At 37.2% G+C, this 15,326-nt stretch overlaps 1 protein-coding gene across 1 annotated transcript; it reads right to left on the bottom strand.

Annotated features, from left to right (window-relative positions):
* Positions 1 to 1,899: 1,899 nt before the first annotated feature.
* On the bottom strand, positions 1,900 to 14,196 carry LOC134742647 (esterase FE4-like). Its single transcript, XM_063675829.1, has 4 exons — positions 14,102 to 14,196; positions 7,565 to 7,699; positions 2,929 to 4,214; positions 1,900 to 2,365 (listed from the first exon to the last, which is right to left on the bottom strand). The coding sequence occupies exons 1-4, from the start codon at positions 14,177 to 14,179 to the stop codon at positions 2,188 to 2,190; spliced, it is 1,677 nt and encodes a 558-aa protein (XP_063531899.1). The 5' UTR covers positions 14,180 to 14,196; the 3' UTR covers positions 1,900 to 2,187.
* Between the last annotated feature and the right edge of the window lie 1,130 nt (positions 14,197 to 15,326).

Below are 15,326 nucleotides of genomic sequence, written 5' to 3'. Positions count from 1 at the left end.
CTATACGTGCAGCTTATGGACATACTACACGCAGCGGGCCTATGGGGCTCTCCGGGTCCAATATAACAACGCGTTCCGGGTCCTGGTGGGGCTGCCTCGCTTCTGCAGCGCGTCAGGGATGTTTGCTGAAGCACGCATAGATTGCTTTTATACGACTATGCGCAAACGATGCACATCCCTGGTGCGCCGGGTGCGGGCCAGCCCCAACCCCATCCTGCGGTTGATAGCCGAGAGGTTTGACTGCCCATATATGAGGCACTGTGAGGACATGCATGTTTCTAGAAGTACTTATTATGTATAAGCTACTTGGGTATGTACTTCTAGAAACATAAGTCAGTTCATTTCAATATTGTTTATTTTTTATTATTTATTGTAATGTTAATTTTTGTGATAATAATTATTCTGTATATATAGTGATAGATGTAAGCATTAACATAGCTATAAGTACTTACTAACACAAGCTATATGAGTCTGTAAAGTTACTCGAAATAAAAATGATTTATTATTTATTATTTAATATAATTAACGACCGAATTAACTAGGTCTGGTGAACGAACTTCCCACCTGGTGGTTATTAAGTTGAGGCATTAATTCATTATTAGTTCAGTAATACATAAAATATCAATATCAAAATCATTCAATAAAGTTCTATCTGTAAATATTTTCCTCTAATACATTGAATGTTTTAATGCACCAGGTGGATATACTTTCCATTTTTGCAGTATTTTTCATTAGATTAGTGTTGTCCCCTAGCAGAAAAGTTTTGGTCTAGAACCGGCACAAACACACTACTGATATGCTATCACTTTTTACAAGTTCATGTGACCAGCTGACGGTGTTTCCACCGCGATACAACCGGCTGACGATTGTTTTTACTAACAATAGCACCAAAACTACCATCTGACAAAGTATCAAGAGGAAGGCGATGACTGAAAACAGTTTTTTTTTTTACAAGTTCATGTGACCAGCTGACGATGTTTCCACCGCGATACAACCGGCTGACGATTGTTTTTACTAACAATAGCACCAAAACTACCATCTGACAAAGTATCAAGAGGAAGGCGATGACTGAAAACATTTTTTTTTTTTACAAGTTCATGTGACCAGCTGACGGTGTTTCCACCGCGATACAACCGGCTGACGATTGGTTTTACTATCAATAGCACCTAAACTACCATCTGACAAAGTATCAAGAGGAAGGCGATGACTGAAAACATTTTTTTTTTTTACAAGTTCATGTGACCAGCTGACGGTGTTTCCACCGCGATACAACCGGCTGACGATTGGTTTTACTATCAATAGCACCTAAACTACCATCTGACAAAGTATCAAGAGGAAGGCGATGACTAAAAACATTTTTTTTTTTTACAAGTTTATGTGACCAGCTGACGATGTTTCCACCGCGATACAACCGGCTGACGATTGGTTTTACTATCAATAGCACCTAAACTACCATCTGACAAAGTATCAAGAGGAAGGCGATGACTAAAAACATTTTTTTTTTTTACGTGTTTCGGTGGCTGCCATTCCTCAACCCACCAACGGAGCGGCAGCTGACTTCCACTAGGGTGCATCTTAAATAGCCGTTAACCACTATACGAGTTTTCGCGAGGAAGGCGATGATTGACGAAATTTTCGCCTGGCTCGCGGTCTATTAGGGTCGGTTGTATCAAACTGTTTGTCATCGTTCGCTAAATTTTATTGTATGGAAACTTTCATAGTAAACCGCCGCGGCGCGCTGGGTGACGTTGATCAGTCTGTCAAGTGCGGATGGTGCAACTGGCACTTATTATGTGAAAGGTGTCCGATGACAAGTAACCAAAGACCCAATAATTGACATTGGCCACTGCCATTACACATTGCACAAGTTGGCAAAACCGGAGGAAAACATACTTCAGATTGATTGAATAATCTTTATTTAAAACGTTAGTAAAAATATGTAAAAGAGAAACAAAAACAATTGATTAAATGTAGAGGCAGACAACAGGAGGTATTATCACTAAAGAGCGATCTCTTCCAGACAACCTTATTTGAGTTATTTGGGTAGCCTACTTAACAAAGAAATTAAGCGAAAAAGTAGGTGTGCAAAAAACGTTATGAAGCCTACTAAGTGTATGAAACACACAATTACAATTACAGTAAATAAATATTTTACACATTTTATAATATTACAGACTATAATATTACTTAGTTATTTTTTATGCATGGCACGCCAGCCTCGCAATACAGAGTGTCCCAAAACTCCACGTTTTGCTGATCAGCGAAGATTCCCGCCGTCGACTGTACGTTGATGTCTAGGTATTCCTTGTTATTCGTCGTGTACAATGGCCATATTGGGTCAGCGCAGATGTCTGGAGTTGGGTTGCTGAAAAATACAAACATAGAGTGGTTGGAACCATCAGTTTGACAAATACAATTAATACAAAACGGTCATACATAAGCAGAAATAGATATTAGGTTGGATGGGGTAAGAGAAGCCCCGGGACAAGAGAAACACTTGTAGGGAATCCTCATACTGTTTCTTTTGTCCCGAGCAAAACAAACTATGTTAAGTATAAAACTATGAAAACGGATTATATCGCGTATATTGAATTTATAATACATCCCGACGTTTCGAACCCTTTACAGCGTTCGTGGTCAACGGGTGACATTAAATTAAAATCTTCAGTTAGTATATATTGGCATTTTCCACGGAAAGACAACCATAAGACCATATTTGCAACTTTATCAAACCCAAAATACTTTTCGGTGTAGGAAACATCAAGAGGAAACCTGCATAGTGCTGGACTAGTCTTCTCCTAGCGTAGAGGACTATAGCCCAAATCCTCTTGTTTAATGAGATGCCCAACGACGGGACGTATTTTGGTAATAGCAGTAGTTTTATAATCCTTAACCAGTATTTAGAATCTTACATGAGAGAACACTAACCTGGTTTTAGCAAAATCCGTCCATAATTTAGTCATCTTTGATACGTAATCCTTCAAGTTTTCTTGCGATTCGTAAGCATCTTTGGTATAATTATTAGAAAACATATAAAATACGTCGTCTACATGGCATGCTCCTTTCAAATCCAAACCCCCACTATATATTTTCTTGAACACATTGAGGTCAGTGTCGAAACTGAACTTGTACATATAAATGGGACTGTTGTGTTTAGAATACAAGTAGGTAAATCTGTGCGTGTTATACACTAAATACAAGTCAGATAACATAGTGACAATCACCTTATAATCATCTTTTGTGTACTCTCTGTCACCTATATAGAATTCTCTAATCCTTTGACCCATATCGTTAAGGTAATCTTGGCTTATTTTCTCAGCGATTTCTCTAGGCACGTCGTAGGAGGGATTATTATTGTAAATGTCTAACTTTCCTAATCTATCTTGAATAAAAAAAATGGCTTCAGCGGAGTTAAATCCTAACATCAATGGAACTTTACGAATTCTTTCCGACTGAAGAATATCCAAAGGATATTCGATTAGGAACGCTTCGACATTATCAAATTTATTTTCGACAACTGGCAAAAATCGCATAGACACTCCTCTATATTTCTCATCATCCGTACTCGTAGCAAGAGTCAAGTTAGTTAGGTTCGCTGCTGGTACAGATCTTAAAAACTCAAGCAGCTCAGTGGTATTATTCGTGTCTTTTCCTAAATATTTTCCAACTCTGAATGCTCTGCTCTTGCTGCCTTCACCTATCGCCCAATCATGGACACTAGTACCACTTTCAGCGATAACTTTATGAAATAGTCCTCCAGTCATCGGCGACAAGATATGATGTGTCACAGAGACAGCCCCGGCACTCTCCCCAAAAATCGTAATATTATCGGGATCTCCTCCAAGCTTTGCAATATTCTCCTTTATCCACTTCAACGCAGCGACTTGATCCTTCATACCCGCATTGCCAGGAACCTCAGGGGTTTCCACATTTAAGAATCCAAGCACTTCAAGTCTGTAATTCAAAGTGACCAGGACAACATCCTTTTGAACGAGAAACTTTGGTCCGTACACGTCATCGTTTCCAGATCCAATTATGAAGGATCCTCCATGGATGAAGACCATGACAGGTGTGCGACCTTGGAGCGATTTGGTAAAGACGTTGAGGAACAAGCAGTCTTCGCTGCCTTGGAAGACGGAATTTGTTTGCGCGCAGATGGAACCATATTCGGTCGCTTGGCGTATGCCTTCCCAGGATTGAGGCGGCAGGGGAGCCTGGAGAAAAAAACAAAACTAAATACAGTTCAGTTCCTTATGGTGAGAGAGAACTGAACAAAAATTCATATTTATTAATTTCCTGGACTATGTAAGGAACTACTCAAAAATCTTCCAGAGAGTGTGTTTAACAGCCAACAAATTATATTAAGTAGTTCTAAACTGAAAGTGCCGGACAACTGAGTGAAGACTACATGGACTGTTATAAATAGGGAAGCTGGTAAATGTAAATCACGCGATTGTTAAGCCAACATTGTCTCGGATAAACAACTTATCATGTTAAACAACGATGTTGCCTCGGCCACCTCGGCATTCGAAGATAATTTTTCTAAAATAGCTATTAATACCACGAAATGTCTACATTCATCTTCGTCTCGAGCTCATTCCTTACTTTGCGCTAATGTTAAGTCAACTTTTGAGTTTAGTCAAGTAGATTCAGCAAATATTGTTAAAACATTCAAGTCACTCAATTGAAAGAAAACGGAAGACTTATGGGGAACATCAGTTACACTTAAGACTAAGAGTCATTAGTCATGTCATAGACGTAATAGTGCCTTACTTAGCCGTAATATATAATATTTGTAGCGCCAGCTAGCTCGGGGTTCGATGACGAGGCTATATTTTAAAGTGAAAAGACACACATATCAGATTAAAAGTGTATTCTGTTAAGTATTACACTGGTAGAGTACACAATGGGAACACTAATTACTTTTATAGTATTAACAAAATATTAGATACTTTAGATAGAGGTGTATCAATTGTACCGCGTCGGTTGCCGGACTGCGCGGGAGCGGCGGGAACGTATCTGTATACGGTCGCTCACGCGCGGCGCGTTGCGATTCGGAGCCGTGATTGGCTCATGGGGTGCAGCAATGAAGTCGTCCAATACGCGAGCTTGGCTTGAAGTTTGTGGTTGGCGCGTTATACACTCCCCCTCCAAGTTCCCAGAACGACCCGTTGGGGACTTGGTAACATTATCATCTCGCGCTAAGTTACGAGGGCGACCACGTAGTCGCCGTGGTTGGACAGGCACCGAAGGAATACCTTGACCTGGTGTGAATGGTGTCAAATCAGAACTATGGTATTTAACGGAAAACAAAGGTGACTGCCGTCGGTGCTGGTCAGCGTCGCTTTTCTTGTTGTCCTGCTGCCGTTCAGCTCTCTCCTTTAAGACATACCAGTTTTCAAGAAACTTATTTAAGTAAGGTGTGATTTGTGGCAGAAAGTTTTCTTTCTGCAGGATATTTGGGCGCCATTTTGTAGCAAATAGGTCGCGGTAAATGCGCGGCGGAGCTCGATTGTCGCCGTAGGTATGGCGCAAGCTGTCAATTACTTCGGCCCATGAAGTTGTCTCAGGTTTTATGCCCTGCCACCAATCTGCGGCTGAATGCGTTAATAGCATAGATAACCCTCGAATGGCGTTATCGTCCGAGATATTTGCACAATCTTTGTAGGCTTCAATGGCGTCAATAAAACCTTCGATGGACTCCTCTGAATTTCCAGCGAATCGAGCTTTGCAGCGAGAGAAATTTCCTCCTTCTACTGGAAGCGGAAACGGTGTCGATGTAGTAGACGACGACGGGTGCCTAGAGGTTGTGATGACGCTTTCCAGCAGTTCCCTGAAGGCGTTGGTTTGCGACCGTTGTAACGACTCCACTAGCGTCGCGACGTCATCTCTGGTGAAAGAACCTTCTCGAGCGGGCTCGAGGTCATCTGGCGTCGGCGTCGACACACGTCGATTTCTCCTTGATTTAGGCGGCATTTTATTACACTATATTGTTTATTTTAACGAATCACGGCACAAATGTTCACTTTTTCACTATAGCCCCACGTTGGGCGCCATTTTGTAGCGCCAGCTAGCTCGGGGTTCGATGACGAGGCTATATTTTAAAGTGAAAAGACACACATATCAGATTAAAAGTGTATTCTGCTAAGTATTGCACTGGTAGAGTACACAATTGGATAACTTAAGAGTTAAACACTGATTACTTTTATGAATTAACAAAATATTAGATAGAGGTGTATCAATTGTACCGCGTCGGTTGCCGGACTGCGCGGGAGCGGCGGGAACGTATCTGTATATGGTCGCTCACGCGCAGCGCGTTGCGATTCGGAGCCGTGATTGGCTCATGGGGTGCAGCAATGAAGTCGTCCAATACGCGAGCTTGGCTTGAAGTTTGTGGTTGGCGCGTTATATATTTCAATTTTACAAGGCGTCTTTCCAGATCTTATGAAATAAAGTCAAACCTGTTTTTAAATCGGGTGATCCGAGTGATATGACTATTTTTAACTGATTTATTATTAACAATTTGCTTCTTAATGCTATGAAAACCAAATGCATTATATTTTCTTTGCCGAATGTTAAACCCGTCGATACTAAAGATACTTTTGAATATTGCTTAGAGATGTTAGATAAAGCACTGTTTCTTGGTTTATCATTGGACAAAAATCTACAATGAAGTCCTCATATAAGAACACTAGCTTACGCCGCCGTTCGGTTAGGAGAATTAGACAACTGACTAATGTTGAGACCGTTCGCCTTGTGTATTATAGTTATTTTCATAGTGTAATGTCATATGATATTCTGGTTTGGGGCAAAGCAGCTGACATGACAGACTTTCAAAAGGGAGCCATTCGTTTATATATAACTTAAGAACACGAGAATTACCAAGAGAACTTTTTATAGAAAATAATATTTTAACCGTAGCTTCCCAATACATCTATGATAGTATTATTTATGTTGTTAAGAATCTAGACTCCTTCACTAAGAATTCTGATGTCCCTAACTATAACACTAGAAATAAAAATAAGCTTGCTATAAAAAAGCTTCGTGTCCGTCAAGTACAAAAGTCATTCGTTGGGCAATGCATTCAATTTTATAACAAGTTACCTGACGATGCTTTAAGATTACCCATTTTAGCTCTAACTAATACTTAAGCCTTCTTGAGCTTACCGTGGCCAATTTTTGTAAGAATGTCCCTATAATATTTATTTATTTACTTAAAAAAGTCATTGATGTTGAAGGCTTATTTTACAGAGTCGAGGACTACTTGACAGACAAACATGCATGGTTCAAAACGAGAAACTGTAATAAAAACAAGTAGCAATTAAATACATTGTATTATATTATGGCTATAAGAGTTAAATTATGACCGAATCACACCTTTAAGGATGACTCACATTAGACCGGGCCGGAGCTTCCGGCGCTTATTTTTCTATGACATGACAGATGATCACGTGATGCTTTCCATAGAAAACGAAGCGCCGGAAGCTCCGGCCCGGACACGGCCCGGTCTAACGTGAGTCATCCTTTATAGGGATAGACAATATGTTGTATAAAGAATGCATACCCTGAACCTCAGATGTCCCAGCGGTGCCTGGGCATACGGGATGCCCTTGAAACAATAGTAAGTTGATCCATCATACAACGTGTCTGTAGCACCCTGTAGCTGCCCTTGCTTCACTGTCACTATTAGCTCGTCGTTCTGTAAATTAATATACCTAGGATTAGATTTTTAGTGTTCCGTGCAAAATTTTGTTTTGGCAAACGGAACACTTATGGCATCACTTCAGTCTTGCAAATCAGTTAAATGCGTTTTTCTCAGAGACCGTTTGACATAGATACCTAAGATTTGAAACAGTTATAGCAATTACCACCACTAATATTGTAAATAAGTCAAAACCGCTTATTTCTTATTTTAGGGGGTTGAGAGGGGTAACCTGTTTTTTTAGTTTATTTGTAAGAATCGAGTGGGGTACCATTAGAAAGCTTGCAAAAAATTGAGTCGATGGACTGATTTTGACTTCATTTTAGACTGCAGTAGTTTCGATAAAAAATGCATTTAAAGTTGCAAGTTTTCATACAAAAGTCCTGGGGATCTTCGCAAAAACTATAGCTAACAGGCAGCTAACCAGCCAATAACCAACTAAATCGAGTATGGAGACGGCGGGAAAATTATCAGGTTAACCTAAAGGGGCCCACTGACTATCAGTTCGCCGGACGATATCGGCCTGTCAGTTAGAACAAAAATTTGACAGTTCCGAACAACTGACAGGCCGATATCGTCCGGCGGACTGATAGTCAGTGGGCCCCTTTATCTTTATTAGTTTTTTAACTGCAGCCTGATCTTTGGTTACTCAGGTTAAGTTACTAGCTTGGATCAGCTTCTTAAACTGGTAATTTCATATTAGGAAGTCGTTTTAGCGAGAAAGATCTTTACTTAAAACTTTGGCATTTAAATTAATGACTTATGACTGTGTGTGACACAAAGTTTAATTCAACTTGCTTATGTTTGTGAGTTATTTCATTTTTTTGTAATAGTCTACTAAACGCATGAGGGAAAAAAAGATCTACAAAATACAACCTTGTTATAATGCATATAAGCCTTAATTTTGAACGGGCGTTCCAACCAATGGACTAATCTCAATGTCGCCGCTATACTTACTCAACCTCGTATCTGCAACACTCATTCACTCATTTGATGACAAAAACACTCGTATTCCGAATGAAAGAAAAGCGACATTTCCATCAAATGATTGTTGCAGATATGAGGTTGAGTAAATATAGCGACGGTGTGGTCAGTAAGAATCATATTTATTGTTGGAGTAAACTTGAAATTTTTAAATTAAGAATTCCGTTCTTTACTGTCGTTTTGTTTTTTTACACAATAAAGCACATAGAGTTAGTAAGACGTATAGATATAACAAAGTCATTAGAAAGTATCTAATTCGTCGAAACAATATACACAATATCCCTTTGCATTAAGTACGATGACATTTGTGTATAACTGTATACAGGGTGTATATTTTTGAAAGGATCGGTGAGAGCAGCAACCAAATCCCGTTCTGTTACGAGAAAATAATCTTGGAAAAGACCTATAGTATATGACAGTTAAAAAAATTATTCTAGTTTTTGGAAACAGGTAAAGTTGACGAAATTGAGCCGATGTTGTTCAAACTTGTTTGAGAGATCGGCTCACTTTATCGGCCCGATACGAACTTTACAATACGTCAAATATTACGATTAAGTATATTAGGATACGCTTTGTTTGAACAAACGTCACTTTTGACACTGACATATCTAATCCATATCGTATCTAGTCGTAATATTTGACGTATCTTAAAGTTCGAATCGGGCAGTATATTTCGTCAACCTTAGAGCCAGCGACAGAAATATCAGTTAAGATTGTACTCATGAATCCAAGTTCTACTAAAATATTTTTTTCTTTTAAAAACAATAATGGAAAAGATTTTCTTTTTTAAATTCTTTAAAAAACACGATAATATCATATATTTTTCTTCGTCCCAAATTCAAGACGTGCAGTAAATATAAATAACTTACTCATAACTTATACTGTTTTGACAGCTTAAGTAGAGTAACATTAATGCGGTTTATATTGTTATAAAAACATTATAAAAACTCGGACTGAATTCAGTATCAAGTGAACGTAGTTTAGCGAAAAGGATTCATCCATAAAATATGACATTTAAATTAATTGATTTTCTGTTTGAAAGAAACATATTTTTTTTAACAAATTGTGGATTAGATCCTTTTCCCTAAACTACGTCCAATTATTGATACAGTCCGAGTGTCACTATGTCATCATTAATGTCTAATTTCTATGAAAATATGACGTTTATCTCACTTACACTACTTACTTACACTCTCTCACTTTGTAAGCTTAGACGAACTTTCAATTTTTAGCAGTTCTAAATTATATTAAAGTCTATACAATGTGTGGCCTGTAATAGGAGCAAAAAATTAAACTGTAGGCTACACTCCTCAAGCTGACCAACTTTTGTTCAGCGACTTTTAAAAATAATGAAGACTTTAGACTTCGTATTTTTCATACAAAATAAATATTATCTTCAATGTACTCGATTATCATTGTGATTGACGTTGCCTGTCACACCCTAAACATAACAAAATTCGCAATACATTGCGTCTTGGAAGAAACTTTAGTGTATTAAAAATAAAAACACAAGTTATTTTTAAAAGTCGCTGAACAAATGTTGATGAGGAGTACAGCCTACAGTTTAATTTTTTGCTCCTATTACAGGCCACACATTCTATATGTATATATGGCATGGAACTAAAACAAAATCAAATCAAAATAATAAGTTCTAAATTTAATTCAAATTGAAGCAGTATAGAATACCGAGCTATAATGGTGAACCATAAAATTCTAATGATTCACAAAAGCATTTTTGCTGAGTAGCGAATTTTCAATTCGCGGTTTTTATGATTGCATATTTATTTATTCATCTTTTTTCACGTAGCGATTTTTCATGAAGCGTTTTATAATGTTCACGTTTATTTTTTTCGCTTATTTTACCAGTAGATTATTTTATTATTCGCAACTATTATCAGTATAATATAGTGCGGTTTGTTAGATATTTTACTCGAAATAATTATTCTAACAAATTGTTACCCCTTAGTGTCCACTGTCCACGTTATTACACATTAATTAAATAGGTTAGGTTAGTTTCGGTAGGTATCTTCAGATGCCCGAAGGGCAGACCGCCTAGAAATAGGAGCCCCGCGAAGCGGAGCTTCGTCGAAATAAGGAGTGGGTTGAATAATGCTGCTGAAAATATATGCGACTGATAATAGTTATTTGTTATACAAGGGTGCAAAGTTGTATTTTACCCGCGAGTGTGGAATTGAAACACGAGCAAGCGAAAGGATTCTATAGTTGAACCACGAGCGAAGCGAGTGGTTCTAAAATAGAATCCTGAGCGTACGAGTGTTTCAACACACGAGAAGTAAAATACATTTGCAACCGTGTGTAACACAAAACTTTTCCCCTCACTATAGCGAGGAAAGTGCAACATCCACAGGCGTTAGATCATCTTCATCACTGGAATTACTAATTTTTTTACGATATTATAACAGAAAACACTAGAAATTCTGATTTTTACGTGAGTCGGTGAGAAGAACAGTAAAAAATTTGTTGACAATGTTGACATTTCTGTTCTGACGTATGAAATGTCAACGATGCGTTTTGAAATTGCATCGACTCAACTTGTGCGTTCAGAATTATATTTAACATCATTATAAAAAATCTAACGTTTCCTATGGAATTTTAAGGTTTATGACTTAAAATTATTAAACAAAGCTAAATTTGGTATTTTTATTAGATTCTCAAACCATTTATTTAATGATAATTAATATCGAACGAACCATTATTATGAGCGTTTTACGTTTTGTTATCTGTCAAGCTACTTAAACACGCTCCATCCAAGGTCAAATTACTTTCCCCACTAGTGGATAAAATGCGTTTTTCCCCGCTTGTTTTGAAGGATAAAAGACGGCTTTCCGAGCTAGTGAGGGGAAAAATAATTTACTGGTAAAATAAGCGAAAAAAATAAACGCGAACATTTTAAAACTCTTCATAAAAATCGCTACATGTAAAAAGACGAATAAAGAAATTTGCGATCGTGAAAAACCGCAATGTGAAAATTCGCTACTCAGAAAAAATGCGTTTGTGAAAATTATCTAACAAATCATATTTTTAGCGGTAAGAGCGTGCAACTTGCAATCCCAGCTCGTACCAATGACGTTTTCGGAACTTAACCTACCTAGTGCCACCGCGTTCGATCGTGCTAAGAAAACACACTCTATTTACTGAAGAGACTTTATTTCTTTAAGACACACATACGTCATACAGATGGTCACGCTCTGAAATCTTATATGGTTTACCTAAGGAACACGTTTATCAAAAATGTGTCCACGTTTTTGTTGTAAAGAATTTTAATTGCTTGCAGATATGATTTTATTGGATCGTTACTTTTTTTAGGGTTCCGTAACCAAAGGGTAAAAACGGGACCCTATTACTAAGACTCCGCTGTCCGTCTGTCCGTCTGTCACCAGGCTGTATCTCATTAACCGTGACAGTTGAAATTTTCACAGATGAATGTATTTCTGTTGCCGCTATAACAACAAATACTAAAAACAGAATAATATAAATATTTAAATGGGGCTCCCATACAACAAACGTGATTTTTTTGCTGTTTTTTTCCGTAATGGTACGGAACCTTTCGTGCGCGAGTCCGACTCGCACTTGGCCGGTTTTTTATAGTCTTGAGCATGGAGACTATATAAAGGAGCCAAATCTCTATGTATGAAAAGTGTCCATCAAAAGACAGTAATTAGGCGGCGCCACCATACACCGAAATACTACCAAAAACAACCTACGTAATTTGGTCGGGTTATTTGTTGCCTTATATGGTTCATGTTATACTCATGTCCCAGAGCCTAACTAGCGCCACCGGTGAGATTAGTAACTTTTATTTACAGCTGAAAGCTGGTCACTTTTGCAATAGTTCTGCCATAACAGATTGTCGTCCTTTCTATACCGTCCATAGTCTTGAGGTTTGGAAATTTCAAGGAATGAAGGGGTACGAACATGGATTCGTTTTCATGTGAAATAAAATATATTAAAATATATTTGGTACAATCTTCCAAAGATCAACTGACCGGTACCTATATTGCTTGTTATTTAATTTTTCATTTTGAATCAGTGACTTATTTTCCAAAAGAACCCAAACAAAATACTACCTACTTGAATTTTAAACATAAAGAAATGTACCAATTAGGTACCACAAAAAGATATGAAATGTTTAATATGTAGTAGGTATTAGGTATTTAATTAATATAATAATTTTAAATACTATATGCGGAAGATGTGGGTTAAAATTTAATATTAATAGGTATGTAAACAGGCGATTCCGTGGAATGCTTTAAAATTAATTAAAAATATTTATAGATATTTATCGGTGCAAATTAGGGAAAATTTTAGGGGAATTAAAAGTTTATCTACATATATGAAATTCGATTTTACAAAGGAATGCTTATTAATTTTAAATAACAAATAAATCAAGTCATAAAAAATATAAATCTACTAATCTACCTGTCCACTTTTTCCTCAGTTGTTCTCAGCTAGTGGTAAAAGGCGAGAAAACATGTGGTATTTAACAGTTGGCGGAAACAGATGGGAAATAACCCGTATAGTGGAGGCCAGACGCCAGACGGAACAATTTTTCGCCAATCTGATTAAATTGTCCGATCAAATCAGGCCGTGCTGACGCAAACGCTGATTTCGATCGCTGATTATGACCAATATTATATTACCGATAAAATGGAGGTGCGGACGCAAGAATACCAATTTGTGACTATTCGCGTTTGGAGGCATTTTTTTAGAGCACTCAAATACTTATTACCATAAAACTAAAATTGGTGATCAAATTGGAGATTGACTCCATGTCTTCTCTGACCAAATCGGGCGATTTGATTATTAGTATTTAGTACTATACCCAGAAGGGGTCCTTAAATTAAAAATAAATAAATAAATATAAGTAAAATGAATTGTATACTTAAGGAATAAAAGGCTCTATTATTATTATTTAGTATGTAGTCTGTGATTTTATGATCCCGTCTAGACTCCACCTATTGAATGCTATAGTCATAAATCTAAACCAAATTTGTAAATATATATTATTTTATATATATTAAGGATATAGGGCGACGCTTAAGGGAAAGGGGCGGCTACCCTCGCTCTGGTTCTTTCATCGTCCAAAAGATATCCCTGGCCATTCAGCGAGGTAATGCCGCCAGTATTTTTGGTCCGGGGGATAATCAGAGTGGGGGGTAATATTGTATTTGTTGTCATTTAGTTTTACTTTTTCGTAGGTTTATTTTAAGACACTTATTGTACCCTTTTTCATTATTCATTAAATATATGTTAACAACATTTATCTAATAAAAATGTGGTAAATAAAAAAAAACATTTATCCATATATATTATATTGAAACATGTTCACCTTATAATTTCCATATATGGGCCCAGTATTTTTGGAAATAAAAAAAAGAAAAAAATATAGCTTACCTCTGCACAAACTGTACATCTTAAATAAAGCAAGTGAACACAGAAGAAAAATAACAAATTACAATTATATGCATACATTCTCACAGGATGAGAGCTCAACTACTAATGAGTTTGAAACACGTACGATCAGACCTTTAAATACCGGTATTTTCGTGTAAAGTTATGATTAAGGGGAAGGTTGCTATTATTGGACCACTTAATTTCGCTGCCTTATAATTTACATAATTCATGTAAGAAATTAAAACTAGTTCGCGAGCATAGCTTAAGATGGATGTGTCTAGGGCTTTCCTGCCGACTTACCACCAAAAGATGGCGTGATTGTGCACAATTTGCGAATTATCACCACCGTTTCCAAAATTCAAACGTGTTGATATTTACGCATGCAACAAAAATATGACGTCTAAATCGAAATATATTTACACTCAACAGTATTGACTGTCACATTTCATCAAAATTGTGTAAAAATTGTAATGTAACAATATCTTGCATTCACATACACATACGTACCTACTTAAAGTCAGTGTCAAATGTCAGTAGATTCGTAATTACATAGTCTCCATGTTCGTAATGTTACAGTAAAGTAACTTAGAGGGCGCAGCGGATGGAATGTTTATAGAGATATTACTGCAATGTTCTTTTACCAGAGTGCACCACTTGCCTTTTCAGTAAACCATAGAGTAACATATACATACTGTACCCTTAACAGGTTTTTGACAAGTTTTCAGAGATAATAAAATATGACATCGATGCATCAAGGCGGTTTGTTTACAGAGGATCTACCGGGAAACGCGAATCCAAAATGTCGCTATCTGCATCTTTATCCCTGACAGAGATGTTAGATAACGAAATTTCGATTTTCTTGTTTTGCGATAGACCCTCAAATTTAGTGGTAGTGGCGCCCCCTGCGCAGAGCTCCCAACAGTCCTAACTCAACTATAATATTCATTCCAAAACGGTTTAGTCAACTATAATGAATTTGACCAATCACGTGGTGCCCGCAGTCCAGTGGAAAAGACCAACGCGCGACTATTTCATGAGTAATAAAATCCTTTTACATTTTTTATTATGCACGCGTTGACGTCTTTTTTTACTACTGAGATACTTACCTAATTTTCTTTAATTATTTAGGTTTTATAGTAGAAAAAATATTATTTTAGAAGACTCGTAAAAAAAGTACTGTGATATAGTTTAGTTTAGTTTATTTCTTTCATAATGTTTTTTTTTT

Source organism: Cydia strobilella, chromosome 7 (assembly GCF_947568885.1).
Source record: "Cydia strobilella chromosome 7, ilCydStro3.1, whole genome shotgun sequence".
NCBI lineage: Eukaryota > Metazoa > Arthropoda > Insecta > Lepidoptera > Tortricidae > Cydia > Cydia strobilella.
Note: the sequence above shows the minus strand (reverse complement) of the source record. Positions and strands in the feature narration are given on the sequence as shown.